The following is a 22,958-nucleotide window of genomic DNA, read 5'->3' as shown; positions in this document are numbered from 1 at the left end:
TTTTATATTGTTATATATAATCAATAATGTAAGAGGTAAAAAAATGATTAACACTTGGAGACATCACTGATTCTTCTCACTACAAGACAAATGGACTTTAGAAAACAACCATTCATGTAAATTATTCTCATTATATTTTTTTGGTAATTTATTTTCAAAAAATACCTAGTTTAATGAAAAAGTCTACAATCCACTCACATCGTTGTGTTTGTGATTAAGTTTTTAAGGCCTTTCATATATGGCTATTATCATATGTACTTATTTTGGAAAATATTTCATCTCTCGAGAATATAATCCTAGAGAATAGAGATATGAATGAATCGTTGGTACGTACTTTCATTCATATAATGTATATAAAAAATGCATGAGTTTTAGTACTACTCATATTCTAATAATAATTATTAGGTGTTATATTAAACGTGTGAATGAACTGTGTGATTATTCTATCTTAATTAACCTTAGATTCAAATTTTAAGTAAATACTTAAAAAAAAATCTATCCGACTTAAATATGATTAATCGATCAGTAAAAAAATACACGTATTCTATATATCAAAATCATAAACAAGTGCTTATAAATTACCGATAAAATAGATAAGTATTTGATTTACACCAACTATAACATTAAAATTTGGAACACAGACAGTTACAATAATACTAGTAACATACTATAATTATATTGCGGTTTGAAACTCCTCTTGACTTGTTCAACCAAAACTCCAACTCCCTCTATCTCTCTTCCCTTGAGGGTTCTATCATTGTGAGGCTATCTTTGCACTCTCTCAAAAGAGACCCCCTCACCATGCATGCATGCATGCTAGGGGTCACAAAAAAGCTATGGGAAAAGAAAACCGAGAAAATAGCAGAAAGCAATGACCCGAAAGAAAAAAAATCACAAACACATTCCATAGTTCTCAAATCTTGAGCAAAGTAATGGCCATAGCTCGGGCAATAATCCTCCAGCAATCTCTCATCATCATCGTGACTTTGCCTGTGATATATTCCATGACAGAAGCTGAAGCTTTGGTGAGTTTCAAAAGCTCCTTCTCCAACGCTGAACTTTTGGATAGTTGGGTCCCCGGTTCTGCACCCTGCAGTGAAGAAGATCAATGGGAAGGTGTAACTTGCAACAACGGCGTCGTCACGGGGCTTCGCCTTGGAGGAATGGGGTTAGTAGGGGAAATACACGTTGATCCATTGCTTGAACTCAAGGGTCTTCGACAAATAAGCCTCAACGACAATTCTTTCTCAGGTCCCATGCCTGAGTTCAACAGAATTGGGTTCCTGAAGGCCCTGTATTTGCAAGGAAACAAGTTTTCTGGGGATATTCCCACGGAATACTTCCAGAAAATGAGGTCTTTGAAGAAAGTGTGGCTATCTGATAACCTATTCACGGGGAAGATTCCATCGTCGTTGGCCGATATTCCTCAGCTTATGGAGTTGCACCTTGAGAACAACCAGTTTAGTGGAAACATTCCCGATCTGAGTAACCCGTCGTTGGCGATATTCGATGTCTCGAACAACAAATTGGAAGGTGGAATCCCTGCTGGTTTGTTGAGATTCAACGATAGTTCTTTTTCAGGGAATTCTGGTCTTTGTGATGAGAAGTTAAGGAAATCATGTGAAAAGACAATGGAGACCCCAAGTCCTGGTCCCATTGATGACGCACAAGACAAGGTTGTTGGTGACCATGTGCCTTCTGTGCCACATAGTAGTAGCTCATTCGAGGTTGCTGGCATTATAGTAGCGAGTGTGTTTCTTGTCTCACTAGTTGTGCTTTTAATTGTGAGATCAAGGAGAAAGAAGGAGGAGGAGAATTTTGATCATATAGTTGGACAACAAGTTAATGAAGGTGGTGCAGTGGAAGTTCAAGTGACTGCACCAGTGAAAAGGGTTTTGGATGCAGCTTCAACTTCAAGTACACCAATGAAAAAAACATCGTCCAGAAGGGGATCTATATCTTCTCAGAGCAAAAACGTTGGAGAGCTTGTGACGGTGAATGATGAGAAGGGCGTGTTTGGGATGTCTGATTTGATGAGAGCAGCCGCCGAAGTGCTTGGAAATGGAAGCTTTGGATCTTCTTACAAGGCCGTGATGGCTAATGGAGTGGCAGTGGTGGTGAAGAGGACTAGAGAAATGAATGTTCTGGAGAAAGATGATTTTGATGCAGAGATGAGGAAGCTTACAAAGCTTAAACACTGGAATATATTGACCCCTTTAGCTTATCATTTCAGAAAGGATGAGAAACTAGTGATCTCTGAGTATGTTCCAAGAGGCAGTCTATTGTTTTCCCTGCATGGTAAGATTTATTCTTCCTAAATTCTCAAGTTCAACTCAAAATTTTCACATATAGAAAATTTAGATGCAGTTTTGCTTACTACACTTTTAGTATAGTTCTCTAATATAAATTGGAGTTTCACCTCCACAATCTGCATAATAAAGGTCTGTATTAAAAATCAACATTGGGCTCACTTATTTGGTGAAACTCTAATTCTGATTAGAGAACAACACAAAGTACTCTTAAAGAATTTTATCTAAGTTTTGTCCTTTTCAAATATGGTAAGATGCATCAATTAGATAAACAACTTCAACTGAGATTTGTTAAATAAACTCTTGTGAAACAAGAACTGAGAGTTGCTATGGTATTCAGAGAAATTAATCTAATGATCATGGTACAGTTATTTATTGGGCCAATAGTTAAATGAGTTTGCACATATCAAGAGAAATGGAATTTCTTAATAACAGTACGTACTAAAACTCATAAATTTCCAAAAGTATCACAGAATTTCTCTATTTGCAGGTGATAGGAGACCATCACATGCTGAGCTAGATTGGCCAGCACGTATGAAGATTGTACGAGGAATTGCCGAAGGAATGCATTATCTTTACACAGAACTTAGTTCCTTGGATCTCCCACATGGCAATCTCAAGTCCAGCAATGTTCTCCTTGGACCAGACAATGAACCAATGCTTGTAGATTACGGGTTCAGCCACATGGTTAACCCTTCAAGCGCTGCAAACACACTATTTGCTTACAAGGCACCAGAGGCAGCACAACATGGCCAAGTTTCGCGTAGTTGTGATGTTTACTGTCTCGGGGTTGTGATAATTGAGATACTAACAGGAAAGTACCCTTCTCAATATCTCAGCAATGGAAAGGGTGGAGCCGATGTGGTGCAATGGGTTGAAACTGCAATCTCTGAGGGAAGGGAAACAGAAGTGCTTGATCCTGAGATTGCAAGCTCTAGGAATTGGCTTGGTGAGATGGAGCAACTCCTCCACATTGGTGCTGCTTGCACTCAAAGCAACCCTCAGCGGCGGTTAGACATGGGAGAAGCCGTTAGAAGGATAAAGGAGATTAACACTGAGGGTGGACAAGAATCAAGAACAATAGAGGAGACATGGAACCAAGGGTATCATGATCAACAATCACAGAGGAGACATGGAACAAACAGCTTCGATAATATTCAGTTAATGTAAAAATATAGTTTTAAGATAAATAATTAAAAATACTTATTTAAAGATTATACATAGTTATAAATTATTTTACCAATTTAGGCCCTCTATTTTTAAAATATTCAATTTGATAATTTAGTTTTTAAAAAATTATCCAGTGTTTTCCTTCCTTTTTTGATTTTATTAACTTTGTTAGTGTCAATTTGAACAAAAAATAACATTGAATATTTTTTAAAAAATTAGAGAACTAAATTAAATTTTTTAAAGATAAATAGACTAAATTAAATTAAATAATATAAATAAAAAGACCAAAATTTCTATTTAATTCATTCGAAAAAGATTAACGATAAATCTGGGTTGAACCAAATTTCACATGTTTTACCCTATTGTCAAGCTTACATGGAAAAATGAATAACGAGTCAACTCGGTCGGCATTGACTCGGTGTGCAATGGGTTCATTGGGTTGCAACTTGCAATAAGCGAACAAAACTAAGTTTGTGTAACTTTTTTTGGACCACAAATAATTGAGCCTATTTTATAAACGGGCCACAACAAAAATGTTAGCTTGGGTGTGTTAACTTGCAAATTGGCAATCCATTTATGTTCATGCATTTTTTGAGTGTGGACCAAAACACTTTTCTTTTCGGCTTTATAGTTTTTTATTTCCCTATTTAAAGAATAAATTAGTTAAAATATTGGATTTTATTTACTAATTCTAATCATTAAAGTCAATTAGAATTAAGTGTTTTTTTATTGTTTAGTACGAGAACCAAATACAAAAGGGAACTGAAATAATAAATTTAAGAATAAATATTTAACAATTTCATGAGATAGTAACACACGATTTAAGGAATATTTTAAAGGAAATTTAAGTATTTCTTTTACTGGAGTCAATTTTGTATACCTTACATATACAAGAGTCGAATTTGATACTAGAAATAACCCTAGGCTAATTGATTAACGCGTTTTGCAGCAACAAATTTACAAATCCATTTAATATATGCTAGATAAACAAAAGTGAGTAAACTTACATTGAAACGGCCTAGCTAATACCTAATCTATTCAGGAAAAAAAAAATAGCTAATACCTAATCTTAACCTGCAAAAATTACAAAATAAATAAGGGTGTTACTGACGAATATTATCAGAACATTAATTAAGAAACTAAAAGAAAAAAAATATTTATTATCAAGATCATAAAAGAACAAAAAAAATTATAAATAATCTAATTTTATATATTTTAATAAATAAAAAATTATTTTTAATTCCTTAATAATAATACTCCAATGAGCCGGATTAACATTTATCAATAAGAAAAACCTCAACAGTGACTGGTTTACGTTTACCCAGTAGTTCCTTCCTAGGTTTGGAAGTCTAAATATTAATTCTAATAGTCGTTTATAGCTGTGGTGTGATTCATTGATGAGGATTGGACAACTTTGAAGGGTAGGGTTTTTCTTTATCATTTTTAAAGTTGTAAGAGGACAGATTTGTTTCCATTGGTGAATGAATAAAAAAGAAGAGGACAAAATTTTATATGAATAATAATGTTGCTTAAGTCAACCATATGCTAATGTTCACAGCATACTACAGCTGGACGTTCATTGAAATGCATAAATTAGTTGAAAGGCTCAAACTCGTAAGTCTCAGCATATCCTGTCATACTCCTCCTTTCTGCAAAATTTGGATATCCCTTATTATCTGTCATCGAATTTTTAGGTGCCATAACCATAATAACATTTTTTTCATGATTGAGCCCAGACGCTGATCTGGCTCTACTCACATGACATTATTTTTTCAAATCTCTATACTATAAAATATAAATTTATAACTTTAAAGCTATTTCTTAATATGTGCACTCGAGCCAAATTCCTATAATCTTTTGTTTTGTTTTCCTATTTCAATTACTTCTTTCAGAATTCAACCATGTATTTCCTAATCAAGTTCATGACCGATTTTTTTTTTCTTATTATTGTTCATATTACCTTTTTTTGTTTTCTACATCGTTCTTGTTTTATTTAGGTTTAGTGATCCGTGGTAATAGTTGGGCTATTTATTTATTTTTTTGAAAAGTATGATAAATTTAATATATAATTTGATTTATATTTAAAATTCGCATTACATTGTTAAATCATTGGTGTGACGCATTTCCTAATCAAGCTCGCATATAATGAAGACTTTCAACTTTTTTATAATTTCTTTTATATCACACAGATGTAATTTCTTTTTGTCTTCCCATTGCATTGTCATGTATAAACCTATATATGCAATATGCGTGTAGTAACAATACTTACATGTACAGTATTATTGACTTACATTCTGCCTTTTACCAACTGGATAAAAAATAAAAAGTTACGTATTCGACCTTTTCACAAAATAATAATCTTTAATTGATAACATACTATACTTTTTTTACCTGGTGGGACATGCTAACATGTTGTACATCTAGAAGTTTCGTCTAATTTAGTAAATTTCACCCAAAATTTAATTGCAATATCTTCAAATGATTTGCTTGCACCACCACTCGTGCAACTCTAAATTCTCAACCATTTTGTCCTTTTGTTAGTAAAAAAAAAACAATTTGTTGAAGGAGGAGAACGCCTTGAACCCATACTATACAAGATTCCTGAAATTTTTTTATTAAAAAAGGTACTAATTTTTGCTCACCATACTCGTAAAATTGTAAGAAAATCTCTCTTGCTCCCTCCCGTGGCAATGCCATTGATTATTTAAATGCATGAATATTCCTTTTACGTGAAATGCACATGTCGTTCAATATATAGCGAACATTAATTGCTGACTGATATATTTTCTAACATGGGGGCTAGGGACAAGCCTAAGCGAAGTCGTGCTTAGCTAGCTTGCAATATGCTTGATTTGTGCAAGAAAAATCATAGAAAAGATTAGTAATTTATTCAAGCGTCCATTTCTTGCACCGAGTTGAGGTTTGGAATGGCAATTAAACTTTAGAAATTATTATAGCTATGATGTTTACAGTTATAGTTTTAATGCCTAATTTTATAAAATTTTAATATAACTAAACTTTATTGTTTTCAATTCCCAACTTTATTACAATTTCTAAACTTACTTCACATTGTTCAACTATTTTCCTACTACGATTGTTGCCTTTGTTATTCCTTTTCTTCGTTGTTGTCATTATTATCGTTAATATCATACATAGATTAAATCCTTTTTTTTTTTATATTTAAACTCATGTAATTTTATCAAACACTACCCTTAATTAACTAGAGCAGCAATAAATGACAATAAAACTGAACCTAAAGTTATAGTTTTACACTACAATAATCCACTATCGCTTCGTTTCTTTTGTTGATCTTAGAGCAAACTTTTTTTAAAAAAAAGATCGAGAAATCTTAGAGCAAACTTACTAATTAATTTTCTGGGATCTTCACACTCACATAATTCTTTGCATAACCCACATATAAGAATTGTAATTTTGAACTAATTTCGATTTTGCCGAAATTGGAATGGCAAAAATAAACTTGAAAACAATTCAACTTGGCCACGTTTTTTCCTAGTTTCCATTCATTTAGTAAAAAAGAAAACACAAAGTATCTTTTACTATATTTGTGGTGAGTCAACCATGCAAATCACGCACAAAGTATCGTTTACTGTTTGTGGGTGAGTCAACACAAACATATGAAATCAACAAATCTAACACTTTAAAATTTATTTCAACTTTTTCAAAGGAGAATTTTGTTATCTTAGTTAACATACAAGTTACATGCGCATAAGAAATTCTAAATTTTTAGGAATAAAACATGAATTCGTCATACTATCTATTTTCTTAAAATTAACATGTTCCAATTGAATATGCCATATATTACAAGACTCAATTAATATAAGAAGAAATAGACTTACTATTATTATTGATTAATTACATTGAGTTTGAACATATTCTTACAAAAGTATATCTTCCTTACAAACATTCCACCTTTGGAGAATGTATTCAAATATAGACTTGAACCTATACTTATTAAGTAATAGTAAAATCTTAATTCTTCCAAGGTCAATACATGGTATGCATCAATGAGAGTTAGTGCTTTTCTCAAATTGAAATTATTAAGAATACGTCAAATTTCATGCATTTTGTTTGATGACTGATCTACAATCAATCATCTAATAATAATTCAAATGACTGACAAGATATTTTTACTTGTGTTGTTCATCGTATACTTGCTTAATTTTTTTCTGAGTTTCTTGGCTAATCCAAAATTTTGATATACATTAAACAATGTGTCACAAATACAATATTTAAAATATTATGTCCCATGCAAATATAGTCATCGCTGTTCCATTTGTGTTTCTCACAAATTTCAACAACGATCTCATCTTCTCTATCTATTGCTCTTATAGTGTTCAATACAAATACTGATATACCACCTTCATATTTTTAAGAAGGGAAGTGTATTTTCTTTTGTCAATTAACAAAATTTTCACCACTAAATCTCTTAAGCTTGACAATTTCAAAAGTCGCCACCTTCAAAGTTGTCATCATTATTGTTGAATGTAAGCTTAATTATAAAAATAGTCTCTTTATCTATTTCTACTCACTAAATCGGTTCCCTTACATATTAATTTACTATTAGAGTTTTTTCTCTCTTTAAATTGACTATTTGAGTCTCCATAATTAAAATTAAACGTTAAATGTAGACAAAAAAATTTTGATTATCATGTGTCATTATGTGATTGGTTGTTCACTATCCCATATCATTAATTAGATAATGACACATGATAGTTAACATTTAATTTTAGTTACGAGGACTTAAATAGTCAATTTGAAAAGAAAAAAAAAACTCTGATAGTGAATTAAAATATAAGAAAACCAATTTAGTAAGTTGGAAAAAATAAGAAGATTATTTTTATAATTAAGCATTAAATGTAATCAAACTTAAAAATTGTTGAAAAATAGTGTTGATTGTTCTAAAAAAAGAAAAAACACGTCTCTAAATGTGTGTATGAAACACTAAGCTTTAAGTTCGATTTACATCATCAATTAGATGTAATAACAAATTCAAAATATAATGAAGTCTATTAATTTGATTTGCACATTTGACGATCAAAATTATTGTGAATGATAATTTACATAATAAGGTAAGAAAGGAAATAATATGAATGGAAAAATTTAGACAATTTTTTTTCTTCATGCATATTGATTTTAGATGGATCATTTTATGTCTTTTTTTTTCAAGAGAAACAACTCTTTATAGAAATTCACAATCACTTTTTGATTATAGATCATCTGAAAAGAGACAAGAAAAAAATATTTCATACTTACATTTTTTTTATAAATAGACACATTTTTTATAAAAGAAAATAACTTTCACACTTAACATTTTTTTTCTTAAATAAATGCACGATAAATTTTTTTGCAACTTTTGATTAATTTAAATGTCATGACAAAATTAGCCTCGTGAATCTTATTGAATGTCTGGTATGTATGGTCATGGAGATAAAAGTTTTGTTGTTTCTTAATGATTGTGCATATTTATTATTGAGTCTAGCAATTATATATGCAGCCGATCTTATTAAACTTTTTTTTTCTTGTTAAAATTTTAGAGAAATTAAGGATAAGAACTAAGAAGGTAGTAATGGTAATGCCGTAATGGAAATTGGTGGCAACAGGACGTGACTCAAATTGAATTGGTCTTAGAAAAACTGCCCATCAATGATTCTGATAATGACCGTCTTGCATGATTGCTACACTATGCTACCGCTACCGATTGCCCAGAACAATTAATGAGTTAACGGAACCAATTGAATAGAAAAAAGACTAATAAATAGAACTAACAAAATTGATGATATGAAATTTACGAATTATACCTTTTATTTACACTTTTGCATCTTTTATGCGTTGCGTACATGGCAGAATTAGATGAGAAAAAAGCAAAATAGGTTTAACTAAAAGTAAATAATAAAATTATATAACGTAAAATATGCTTAGGAGTGTTTTTTCACATATTGTTTTAGTTAGTTTCTAATATTTGCTATTAGTTGAAAAATTTGTTTAGTAAATGATTTTTTTAGTAATTTTTAACATGTTATTTAAAATGATTTTTAAAAAAATATTAATTTTTAGTTTCTAATTTTTTATATTTATTTCTTTTTTATCCTTAAACAGTTATTATATTTCCTTTGCAATAATTTTTATTTAAGATAAATTTTTATTATTTTTATCTTTTCCGATAATTTCAAGGTATAATTTTACTAAACAATTTTTTAGGAAATATATGAGCGTATATAGCTAGTATTATTGCTACTTTATTTACTAGTTTTTTTAGCAGGTACAAATTATTTCATAATTATTATTTTTCATAAAATTATTTTATTTCTGAAAATTACTTTAATTATTATCGTTATATTTTTTTTACTTTTATTTCAAAAGAATACTTTTACAAATAATTTTGCTATATATCATTGCTATTATATACTTATTACTGTTATTATAATTTTTTCTAACACTTGCAATTTTTCATTTTTCAATTATTATTTTCTTTTAAAATAAACATGAACCCGTTTGATTCCCTAAAATATATGGTATTATACATGACAAATGAATCAAACAAGGATAAGAGAAAAACTTAATTTTTTTTCTTCTTGTTACTCAAAAAATCATGTGACAATTTTTTGTTCTAGGTACAAAATATTCAAAAGACATATATTTAAACCCTTCTCTTGTTTCTCAAACATTATCTTTTAGTTATAATAATCGCGTATCATATCATATATTTTCGAATTCACATTATGTATTATGTATATTAGTCTTACCATACCCATACCATGGATTTTGAATTTATATTATCTATTCACATCAATAATCTTATCATTACATGTATTTTAAATTTATATTATTGACTAACTAACTTACTTGTATATATTTTATATTTTAAATTCTCATAAAATACAATAATAATAATAATAATATATTATATTAAGATAATAAATATTAAAAATCATATTTTAATAAATTTTATATTATTTTATTTGTGCTATTTATTATTAATCAAATAATACACTTATTAAAAAATTATCTTCTAACTCAACTATTTATCTTGTAAAAACCATCGACTAGTTAGTAATGCTATGGAATGCAAGATAGCAAAATTACTACTATTTAGATATACTTGATACTCTGTATTCCTCTTGAATGAAGAGTTGTGTACTGCTTAAATTTAATAATAATAATTCATGCTAACTAATTTCATTTTAAATTAAGAATCGCTTTCTATTAAAAGAAAATAAGAAAAGGACAGTTAGTAGAAATATACAGAAATCACAATTTGACTTTTAAAAAATAAAACAGTAAAATGTCCTAAACCTTACGGCAAACCCTTTTCATATTTGGAATGAAACAAAAAAATCTAATCAAAATATACTAGTAATATTAAAAAAATACGGTACAATGTTGTTATCAGATTATGTATTATCATGTGTAATAAAATTATTGATTTTTTTTAATAATTATGATTTCGGCCAATACCAAGTTGAAAGCACTTGGTCCCAAAGCTACAACTGTATCTCCGTTAGAACTTGGCTTAAAATTCTGAGAGAATATACAACTTAACTCTCTAACTTTGAGGCAGAGACACGAATGATACTTAAAACACTGAAAAATGAGAACGTAGTTAAAATATAATTTTGCCTAAAATTGGAAGAGTACAATTTCTTTTAAAAAAGAAATCTAAAATCAATAAGAACCTGAGTTAAAGTTAAACAAAATATATATCTTGTGTATGGCTACAATCTGCTGCTGTCCTATTTCATCTATTTTGAAAAGGTGTTCATGCACATCTAAACTAATTGTCAGAAAAATATAAGAATTTTTTTTTATTGACAGATATTATTTGTTAATTTGTTAGATTTTTTATAGCTGAAAATTTCGAACTCATTATCTCTTTTTCTTCTTTTTTTTTTCCTTCGTCACAAAAAAGTGCTTTCCTTTCCCAGAGTTATTTAGTAAATTAGTCTACATGATTGTAAAGTGACTTTAGTTCTTAAAATTATGGAATGTTTCTCAATTTACTTCTCATTAAATTATTGTTGTAATTTTAAGGATTAAAGTTCTTATTATTTGATGATTTTATGGACAAAAATAATGGATGTTTAATGATTTCAAATTTTAAAATGATAGTTTTATAATTTTAGAGAGACTAAATCGATTATGATTATAGTTTTTTATAGGTTTAATTATCCATTTAGTTTCTATAATTTTTAAATTTATCCAATTTAGTCCCTATAGTTAATAAATGATTTTTTAGTCCTGTAGTTTATCTTTTAATTTCCAATAGATCTTTATTGTTAAAATTGTTTAACAGTTAATGGATCTTGGCAAAACTCTCCTCACCGCAGTGAAGCGCAAAACTCCCTCTACATTTTCAATTTATCTTCCTCTCGGCCACTATCGTTCTTTGTTAGGAATTAAAACTTATTGCGATTTGCTGCAACCAAGCGTTGACTCATGTCGTCCATTATTGCAATCGACTAAAAATCAGAAGTGTTCTTCTTTAACAGAGGATGAAGGCAGGTACGGTGCGGTACAAGGTGAAGGTACGAGGTGTCGTGTGGTGCGAACACACACATGAGCGTTCTACATGCAAGTGAGAGTTCTGAGTGAACTTCCTTCGTTTGCACGTTTAAAACTATTGAGTTCCCTCCCAATTAAAAACTCACATATACAAAATTGACCGTGTTAAACAATTTTAACGGTAAAAACCTATTGGAAATTAAAAGATAAACTACAAAACTAAAAAAATCACGGACTAAATTAGATAAGTTTAGAAATTATAAGAACCTAATTAAACTTTTCCTATATTAAGATTGAAAAGCACAATAAATGTTACTTTAATATATTTTTTTAGAGACTATATATATGTATCCTTTCCGAGAAGTAATCAATCGTAATTTCTTGAATTAGTTAGGATTATTAATGAACGATGATATTCTTATTCTGAATATTTAATACAATTATTCACTGAAAACAAAACTCTAGACTTAAACCGAAACAATTATGCCAATTGATCTCAGTGATACTTCACCCTAAAAGAAGATTTGATTAAATTGGTTTTAAACTATTAATTTTTGTCTCACACAACATGATACATTGATAATGCATAATTGGGTGCATAAGTATTCCCTACCACGAAAATGTTCACGGTTGATAGTGCAGTGGGGTTGAGGGTAAAGGGGTCTGCAGACTGCACTGGCCTTTTGTTGAACGTACGAGTCAATCAGCCAATCGCTTCTCAAAACTCCAATTGTAGCTATAGCAACTAGCAACCCAATCGGGTCCTCATTCATGTGGCCATTATTGGAGGAGCATAACTCTATTAGTCTTCATAAATTCTAAAACCCCAGTGTTTCACTTGGAAACTCCCCGCATATGGGGAAACACATGTTTTTCTTGTTCGTGACTACAATCCAGGGGAATTGAATATATATATATTCTTGCATTGCCTCATAATAATCAATGACCTTCAATTTTACAAATTACATAGCTCGCGAAACCAATGGAAATGGAAAAGTCACTGAAGCAATTAATAGAGTCACAGTTTTATAATTAATGAATAATAATAGTGACAAACAAGTGAAACCAAGGATGGAAACATCGAAAACTCGTGCTATATCAGTAAAGCATGTGACACACCTTGCAAAATGCAATTGTACTAACACTATATACACATATATCCACAAAAGAAACAACGTAATGGAAGCATTTCACACACAAACACTTGCACCATTTTGCTCAATTTTTATTTTTTGCCCATTGAATTGTACTAACAGAATAACTTTCAAGGGCAGCCAAGGCAGGCAACACATTAGAGTCAGTCAACTAAAGGAAAAGGAACGAGGTAATGGTGACAAAGTGGGAAACTAACAGTCCAAAGCACACGATCGAGAGAAGTACATGAAGCTTAGCGAAAAAGGAACCTCCACAACTTGGTGTTAATTAAGGGTACCAAAAAGAAATGATTATGAGTGTATCTATCTAACTATCCGAAAAAGAAAAAACGCGATAATACATAGTAGTAGTATTATTAGGCATAAAAAGCAACCATGCAAAAAAGGTTAAAAAGGAGAACATCAAAATTGCCTGACCGGAATGTACTGTGAAGATTCCAACGGCGGGCATTTAAAAAAAGTCAAATGAGTGGAGCAATGATATGTCCCACAACACAAGTCTCTTATTTTTTCCACATACGCAACGCAATTTACCCAAAACAAAACGCCACCTTTTCCCGCAGCCTCTCTCTCTCTCTCTCTCTCTCTCTCTCTCTCTCTCTCTCTCTCTCTCTATCCATCTTTTTTCTAATTATGGAGAGCCTCCCGCTTGAGACGGCGGAGAAGATCATCCTGCGGTGGGACTCGACGGCGTCGGAGGAGGCCCGCGACAAGATGATATTCTCCGGCGGCGGTGACCGCGACGAGGCCGATCTCTACCTCCAAGCTGTCGACGAAATCCAGCGCTCTCTCTCCTCCGTCTCCGTCTCCGTCTCCTCCGACAAAGTTAACTCCGCCATCCAGATCGCCATGGCCCGCTTAGAAGACGAGTTCCGCAACATCCTCATCTCCCACACCAACCCCTTCGACCCCTCCTCCGAAGACGAACCCTCCCAAACCCTAGACTCTCTTTCCACCACCTCTTCCCCAAAACACCCTCTCACCAACGAAGAAACAACAGAAGAAGAATCCGACTCCAACCATAACACCATCTCTACTCCTCTTTTCCGTTTCAACAGTGACGGCGCTGCTTCCTCTGTTCGCTCTTCTGTTAACTCCGTTAACAGCAGCAGTTATCGTTCCACAAGCAGCATCCGCGAGATCGATCTTATCCCCTCCGACGCCGTCTACGACCTCCGCTGCATCGCCGAGCGCATGGTCTCCTCCGGCTACCTCCGCGAGTGCATCCAAGTCTACGGCAGCGTCAGAAAATCCTCCGTCGATGCGAGCTTTCGCAAACTCCAAATCGAAAAACTCAGCATCGGAGATGTTCAGCGTCTCGAGTGGGAGCAGCTCGAGAACAAAATCAGACGCTGGATACGCGCCGCCAAGGTCTGCGTCAGAACGCTCTTCGCCAGCGAGAAGAAGCTCTGCGAGCAAATCTTCGACGGTGTCGGAACTTCCATCGACGACGCCTGCTTCATGGAGACGGTGAAAGGTCCCGCGATTCAGCTCTTCAACTTCGCGGAAGCAATTAGCATAAGCCGTAGGTCGCCGGAGAAGCTGTTCAAGATTCTCGATTTGCATGACGCGTTGACGGATTTGATGCCGGATATTGACGTCGTGTTTGATTCGAAGTCGTCGGAGTCAATTAGGGTTCAGGCTGCAGAGATTTTGTCGCGGTTGGGTGAGGCTGCGAGGGGGATTTTGTCTGAATTCGAAAACGCTGTGCTTAGGGAACCTTCTAGGGTTGCTGTTCCTGGTGGAACGATTCACCCTTTGACTCGGTATGTGATGAATTACATAAGTTTGATCTCTGATTACAAGGTTACTTTGAATGAGCTTATAGTGTCGAAGCCCTCAACGGGGTCTAGGTATTCTGGTGATCCTGGGATACCTGATATGGATTTGAGTGAGTTTGAGGAGAAGACACCTTTGGATGTTCACTTGATTTGGATTATTGTGATATTGCAATTCAACTTGGATGGGAAGAGTAAGCACTACAGGGATGCGTCTTTGGCTCACCTTTTTGTCATGAACAATGTGCACTACATTGTTCAGAAGGTGAGGGGGAGTCCCGAGTTGAGGGAGATGATAGGGGATGACTACTTGAAGAAGCTCACGGGGAAGTTCCGGCAGGCCGCCACGAGCTACCAGAGGGCCACGTGGGTGAGGGTCTTGTATTGTTTGAGGGACGAGGGGTTGCATGTGAGTGGGGGGTTTTCTTCCGGGGTGTCCAAGAGTGCTCTTAGGGAGAGGTTTAAGGCGTTTAATGCCATGTTTGAGGAGGTTCATAGGACTCAGGCGGTTTGGTTGATACCGGATTTGCAGCTCAGGGAGGAGCTGAGGATATCTATATCAGAGAAGCTGATTCCGGCATATAGGTCGTTTCTTGGGAGGTTCAGGAGCCACATAGAGAGTGGGAGGCATCCGGAGAATTACATCAAGTACTCTGTTGAGGACCTGGAGGATGCTGTTTTGGACTTCTTCGAAGGGATTCCTGTTTCCCAGCACTTGAGAAGGAGAGCTGAATGATGGATTGAATGGACTAGTGGAGTGAAGTGAAATTGAGTTTTGCAACTTTAGAAGCTAGGACATATTCTTTTAATTTTTTCACTGGAGCGTTCAGGTAATTGAGTGCTGGCCAATCTGAGATTGCTCAAGCTCTCGGGTGGGTGCTCCAACAAGATTTACTGCTACCACGATCCAGGATTCTCAGGAAAAGAAAGATTAAGATTTCCCTAATCTGGTGTTGAAGATTGGTGTGGCTATCTCACCCTGAATGCTGCTGCCTGTAAGCACGTTATTTGATTTCTCACCACGTTCTAGATTTTTGTTTCATTTGTTTATATTGGACTTTGTTGTACGTGTGTGTGTGCGTGTTTTTTTTCCTTCTTAAGGTCGAAAAAGGGCTGTTTCTTTTGTAGCTTCAAATGACTCTTATACAATGTGATAGTTTTGGCACTAATAGATGCATTGTCAAATTGAAATCTCAGTTTATATAGCTTTCGCCTTTGGGCACACGTAGCTTCTGTTTTTTTTTCTTATATCTAAGATTCATACGGAAAACAGAAGAATATCAAATGAATGCACGCACACACCACAACATGGGAATTGCTGATATGTTGTGACTTTGGTGAAAGACCAAATGGCAAGTATTATGTACACATTGTAAGTGCGATCTGATTTGAACTACTTTCAGTTGGCTGGATTCTGGGACACCTCATTGTTTGTAATTGGATAATCATTGCTGGTTAATGGTGAATTTTCCTTCTATCTTTCATGGTCCAATTAGTTACTACTAACCACCTACTGATTACAAGTGTTACAGTTTTATTGGAAGGTTGGGTGAGGCTCTTTCTGAAAGAAGACCAAAATTTTCTACTTGAATGGTAACCTTGTAAGCATATTCTTATCCCTTTTAACGGAAAAAAAAGGCCATAATTTCTTTTCTCATCTGTGGTGTTGTTACGCTTGCCGTTTTTGACTTGTCCCATCCAAGCAGCTTCAGAGTCCCTTCCTCTCTAGATAAGAATAATTGGTGTTATGAGAGTAGAAAGTGACACTTGTCAGAAATTCAGAATAGAGCAACAATAACACCACATAAAGAGGGTAGGTTTCTCCCTCGACGGGAGGGACTGCCACATAAAGAGGTGGACTACAATATTTACACGCCACTTTAATTGCATCACTTAACAACAGGGTTTTGTTGAAATTTTCAAATCGTGATGGGGTATTTTAGTAGCATTAAATGTTACATTTTCTTACAAAAACTTTAGGATACTAATTAGCATTCTCGAACGAGTAAAGAGTAAAAGAAATGGTGTGTAACTTATAGGTGTAGATCTTAGAGTTCCTTGCTTGAGAGACTACAATGCTAATGCCTGCGGTTGGATCTCTTAACATACTGTTGCCATCTAGTTTTAGCTGTTACCCACGAACTTTGTTTCTGAGTAGATAATCTTCTGTTCAATTCAACACCATAAACAGGAAACAATTTCAGACCCTGCCCACGAAGCTAAATCAAATAACTATTTCTGATTCCATATTTGTGTAAGATAAGGTCATGAGTGAATGAAAACGAAAGCAATTGTTCAAAAATTATTTAAAAAGATTATGTTTAATAAAATTGGCTAAAAGATGAAAAGTGAAAAATTAGTTGAAAGTTAAAAGTTAAAAAAATTAACTTATTAAATTATAAATATCTGATAAATTAACAGTTAAAATAACTAAAAAAATGTATAATGATAGAAAAATAATAAATTATAATTTATTTAAAAAATAATCAAAAAATTGGATAAATATATTGAATATGAAAATGAAAGAAAATATAAAAATTAAAAATTAATATTTCAAAAAATGTTACTTTTAAGTAGTATTTTAAAAATATTAAAAATTATTAAAAAAAATTGATTACTGAAGTCAAATAATTTTTTTAACTGCTAAAAAAATTAAAAGTTTACTAAATGTCTTGTGTAACATATCGATAAACGGTTTTTATTTTCTACTTATGGAAATGATTGTAGTAATAAATGATTTTTATTAATTACGGGAAAAAGGCGAAGCACTCCGTGTGGTTACAAAATGGAATGCTGTGCAAAGAACATTACACATTCAAATTTTATAAAGTAGAATTTTCCTTAATAAGAGTTCACAATCAATTAAACGTATAAAATATTTGATAGCAATTTTATTGTCCGAAGGTTAAGAAATTATAATAGCAGGGTTAACGAGTTCCCTAACAAATAGGAGCGCGTTTAAGTAACCAACTCTGCCGTCACAAATAAAAAGATTCATAATAACACTTATTTGTATTGAATTAATTTACAAATAAAAGTTTGCTGAAATATTTTTTAAAAAGTAATATTTTCTCAAAAAAATATGCACATCTTTACTAAAAAGAAAAGGACTTCGAGAGACTACTGCTCTACACTCCTTCCTCCTTATAGGCCAATAATTGAATTGTTCAACTCTAAAAAAGTGAAATGCAAGGTGAGTTATAAAAAAACATTATTTAATAAAAATTATCAAATATATAATAATTGTTAAGATTATCTAAGAACTTTTAACAAAAACCTTATCTTTCAATTCATCCTTTTCATCTTCTTTCATTTTAAAAATGATCAATAATTAAAAGAATTATATGACACTGTAATTTATTTATCAAAAACCTATAATTTAAATTTAAAAACATTTATTTATTACAAATTTCAATTTTAATTCATTCAAAAATATTTATTTATTATAAATTTTAGTTATATAAAATAAATATTTATTGTATGCATTACAGACTAAAATATTTACTATGAATATGCAAATAAAAGGTTGGAATCGTTGTAAAAGATGATAAAAGTTTCAAAATTTCAATTCATTTTTCATCCGTAAAAATTGAAAACAAATATTAAATAATTTACAAACTCATACCGCTTAACTAACTGAATTAGATTCTTTGGTTTAATTCGTGTTGATAATTTTTCATTGGTAAATTGTTTTTATTGACCAGTATCAACTCAACTCTATCCTTAAAGTTAAAATGCAACAATGTCCTCTCCATTAAACTTGTGTAAAAAATAAACATAAAATTCCATGGAGTCAAAGCAGCATTGTCTCAATACTGAGTAGTAAAATACTAATATATGCTATACAGATGGTAACTTAAAAATGAAAAAGTTCTTGTAAGTGCTCCCACATGTATGCATGCATGCACATGGATAATGCACATAACATTTGCATAACTGAAGAAAAGTTCCTTTGTATTAGTAAAAAGTGACCAAATTATATCTTGTGCATTGGCATCACAGAAACAAAGAACTCTATCATGCAATCCAATCTCGTAAGGAACAATTTGGTGACAAAGGATCAAGTGAGAGTAAAGACTAATGAAGGAAATAAAAGAATAAAAGGAAAAGAGTCATGGAGCTTTCAGGAGGGATACAATGGAAGCATAGAATCAGAGCTTCGTCCTAGTTTATTCTCTCTTGTCTTCTTCTAAAACATCATTTGAATTCCCGTTACTGCTTTGAACTGATCTAGCATCTGGCACACTTCGAACATCTTTTGAAGAAATGGGTGATGGTTTTATGAGTGTTAAAGTAGTCTCATCCCTATCAAACTCATCGTTCCCATCATCACGGTAAGCATATCTGTCAAGAACAGAAACAACAGTGAGATACAAATGATGTATATGGAAAGAAAGCATAGAAGAGAAAGCTCACTTAGCTCTTGCAGGCATTAAAGAATAAAGATTGATAACGGAAGAACTTAGAGAGAGAGAGACAGAACTTTTACCGTGTTGCACTTTGAGATGGTGCCCAAAGAATGCAGATAACAAACAGGAGAGAGTAAGACAAAACTTGCCAAAAGGCTGGGATGATCCATGCATTCTGCCACTGCTCGTTGTATACATCATTTGATTTGAAATAAAGCTGAAAGAGGAAGTAGAAAAATAAGCACTTGAAATATCTAAAATTGATTGATGTATTAAATTAATAAACATGCAGATAACATCTATTTTTTAACACATTTCCTGCTCTAGTCTTGATCAAAACTTAAAACTCATTTTAATTTGTTTATAGCATCTGAATCCACTGATTGCATAGACAAATGACCTTGACCCAACTATAAGATAATTATGCCTAGATAACATGCAAAGCAATTGAAATATGTTTCTGCCTGTGAATTACCTCATAACATATCCAGCCCACAGATACGAGCACAGCTGCTGCCAAAGCATTAGTGAACTTCCTGTAAATATCCAATTTTATCATCATCCTTCTGGTCTGTTACATTACATAAGCACAGAAGAGCTAATTTTTAGATAGTCATAATAAAAGACATGACAAAGTGAATTATCAGCCGTAACATTACATTGTGCAGCATCAAGCAAAAGTATAAGATTATTAGCCTAATTTGTACACAAAAAGCTATAAAGCAAAATAGGATTCATAGAATAAGAACTGATGGGTCTGATACGTCAAGCTTGGAAGGAATACCCCGTTACTTTACTGTTAAAAGAATAACACGATAAATTGGCCATTAATTGCTATTTTCCTCCAGAATTATCATAACAAAGCCATGAAATATCAAACATAAAAAATCCAAACTGATGACATTACCGTGGGAGAGTTGTGTAATGTCCTCTCCATGTTCCTTGATTACTTCAAGCACATAACTAAATATAGCCTATCTGCCTTTCTAGTTTCTATCCTGATTTATTAGTTGCAAAAATAACAGTAAATTTTTATGGCAAGAGTCTCTTGCTGGATAAATACATCACAAATACTGCCACGCTTTTCATATTTCTATAAATTTCAGAAAACAAACAGAAATAATACTCCTCCTGCCAACTGCAACCCAGAAAATGCTTTAAATAGAAACTAACAGAGGAACACTGTGAATTGCAAGTTTACCAAACAAAGTAAAATTTTTGCAGCCCTGACGTTTATGTCTCATTTTTACTTGAAAAAACTAATTATATATGAGAAAAAAGAAAGGTTCCCATGATTTTCATGGAATAAACAATATTGTGACAACCCTAACAGATGAATACCTGAAGCTTAGTTAAAGTTGCAGAGAGGGAAGTGAAAATCCAAAGAATGAAGAACACATCCAATACTGCAGCAGGAAGAACCAATAACAGTTTTGCCTTTCCAGAAAGATCACTTACTGCACCAACATTTTCTACCAATTCAAGAACTTCAGATGCAATAAAGAAGGTTCCTCCAAGCATAACCACCTTTGATGTGAGCCCTCCAAGGGTAGGTCTCACAACACCATAGCCCATTGAAACCATTAAAATAACCAAACGAGCCACTGTCCGCTTAACAGTCCCAAAGGTAACTGCCCATATGGTTGTCCCAGTTGGCCTGATTCCAGTCTGACTGAATTCAGCATAGTCAAAGTACCACAGAGCCATCTCAAACATGCCTAGGGTTATCACTGCGGTAATGCAGTTCTGCAGGGGAAATACTTCCTTCCAAAATCTAGCATACTGAGAGAACCAAAAGATCCCAAGCAGTACATATGCAAAAGACATGAATTGGTAGAAAACTTTCATAGGCGCCATTCTACCAGGTAGATAACTGGAGGGATTTTTCCATACAGTTTTCCCTTCAACAATCAATCCTTTAAGCCTCGTATCGCAATGGATGAAATACAAGTTATACATCCCAGTTTTTGTGATCTGTATAGATTTCAATGGCAGCACTGCCACTTCATCATCCATTTCAAAAGAGACACCAAAAACTTGAGGCCAATCGGGATTCTCCACAGAAGGGCGGTAAATGACCTGTCCTTCAGTGCACACACCTAGTTTTGCTAGATCACCGGTGCAGCAGACAGCCCTTTGACCACCATAAGCTGAACCACCAATTGTCTCTCTATCTTCTACTTCAAAAATAACAGCTTGAATAGGCCATGAGCTAAAGTTAGAAAAGTCCTTGTTTCTCCTAAATGTAATCCTTTCAAACCTGGTTTTCACATTACAACAGAGATAACAACCCAATCAACAAAACAGCACCAAAACATCAGCATAACTACCAACACAGTATCAAACAAAACCAGCGGTAATTATAATCCTTCGGGACTCAGCCACAAGAAAAACAGTTTTCAACTTTTCATCGAACTAGTGGAAATCCTATGAGTGTCCTAACAACTTCACTTTTCAAATCTGACAAGTAAAATTGTACATTTTCCTCACACATTTAAATGAATTAACGACATCTACCACAATAACAAAAATTACAACTTTATACCAAGAACCTCACACCCACTACACTGAAAGCTGAATGCAGAAATTCAACAAACCTCCTAAGCATGTCAGTTACATTTTACACACAACTAGACATGAGACAATTCTGAATCTGGCGGGGTCACACAATAAAATGCAATGAAGAGAAAGCTTAAAGGGAAGTGCTTTAACAAAACCCCGATACAAAATTGAAGGGTGAAGTGAAATGACCGTATGTAAGAGTCGGGATTTGGCGGTGGATAAGCGTCGGTGAGGTTGGGGGCAGAAGCGTAAATTCCTTCGCTGCCTCCATGGACGACAAAGGCGTTACCTTTGGCGGCGAATTTCTCCCCTCTGTAGTCGTGAACAGAAGCTTCGGCGCAGAGGGATAGCAGAAGCAGAAACGCCAGAAGCGAGACCCCACACATTTCTCAGAGAGAGAGAGAGAAAGTAGATCTACGGAGAAGTGAGAGAGAAGAAAGAAAAAAGTGTTGAATTTGTGGAGATTGAGGTTTTTGTATACGAGAAGAAAACGAGTATAGTGTGTGTGTCTGTATGTCCTTCTTTCCTTGAGCTTAGCCAAGGTGATTGAGTGATTAGTTTAACTGAGTAAGTGATTAAGAGACAGATTAGTGAAATGGAGGGTAGGTGATTAAGGTGAGGATGCAGTTGGCGTTTGATTTGCTGCTTTTAGAATTACCACATAATATAGTGTGTTTAGGTAAGAAACATAAATTAGTAGTTTTTTTCTAATGTAATTTAAATTTTGTTATAAAATTAGTCTGAGGTATTATGACACTGACACAATTTAACTTCTTTGATGGTATTTTTTATCTTATTTGAGTGAGTTAGTGTTTTTTTATATTACTCACCGGAACGGATTCTCTCCTCATTTTTCTTGTTTTTTTCTAGTTAGTGATGAAAATGACAGATAGAGGTGTCGGTCTATATATTAATAGTAAAAAGGAAATATGGTCATAGATCTTCGTACTGTTTTTTTGGGTATTAACAGTAATTTCTTTTAACCCTGATGATGATGTGATATTATCACTCCTAAAATTCAAAATAAGTAAAATGAAAAATAGTCCTTTTTGGTAC

The 22,958-nt window shown here is 33.3% G+C and overlaps 3 protein-coding genes across 3 annotated transcripts; 2 read left to right on the top strand and 1 right to left on the bottom strand.

Annotated features, from left to right (window-relative positions):
- Positions 1-833: 833 nt before the first annotated feature.
- Positions 834-3,525, top strand: LOC100809208 (pollen receptor-like kinase 3). The gene is made up of 2 exons (XM_003529793.4): positions 834-2,298; positions 2,800-3,525. The coding sequence occupies exons 1-2, from the start codon at positions 933-935 to the stop codon at positions 3,477-3,479; spliced, it is 2,046 nt and encodes a 681-aa protein (XP_003529841.1). The 5' UTR covers positions 834-932; the 3' UTR covers positions 3,480-3,525.
- Positions 3,526-13,491: 9,966 nt separating this feature from the next.
- LOC100808671 (exocyst complex component EXO70A1) lies at positions 13,492-16,100 on the top strand. The gene has a single exon (XM_003529792.5). It carries the CDS (start codon positions 13,619-13,621, stop codon positions 15,665-15,667), a length of 2,049 nt encoding a protein of 682 aa, XP_003529840.5. The 5' UTR covers positions 13,492-13,618; the 3' UTR covers positions 15,668-16,100.
- Positions 16,101-18,868: 2,768 nt separating this feature from the next.
- LOC100815987 (transmembrane protein 87A) lies at positions 18,869-22,536 on the bottom strand. Its single transcript, XM_003528539.5, has 5 exons — positions 22,092-22,536; positions 20,682-21,600; positions 19,816-19,911; positions 19,421-19,557; positions 18,869-19,275 (listed from the first exon to the last, which is right to left on the bottom strand). Exons 1-5 carry the CDS (start codon positions 22,286-22,288, stop codon positions 19,101-19,103), a joined length of 1,524 nt encoding a protein of 507 aa, XP_003528587.1. The 5' UTR covers positions 22,289-22,536; the 3' UTR covers positions 18,869-19,100.
- Between the last annotated feature and the right edge of the window lie 422 nt (positions 22,537-22,958).

The sequence above is a fragment of the Glycine max genome, chromosome 7 (genome assembly GCF_000004515.6).
Source record: "Glycine max cultivar Williams 82 chromosome 7, Glycine_max_v4.0, whole genome shotgun sequence".
In the NCBI taxonomy this organism is placed as follows: domain Eukaryota; kingdom Viridiplantae; phylum Streptophyta; class Magnoliopsida; order Fabales; family Fabaceae; genus Glycine; species Glycine max.
Note: the sequence above shows the minus strand (reverse complement) of the source record. Positions and strands in the feature narration are given on the sequence as shown.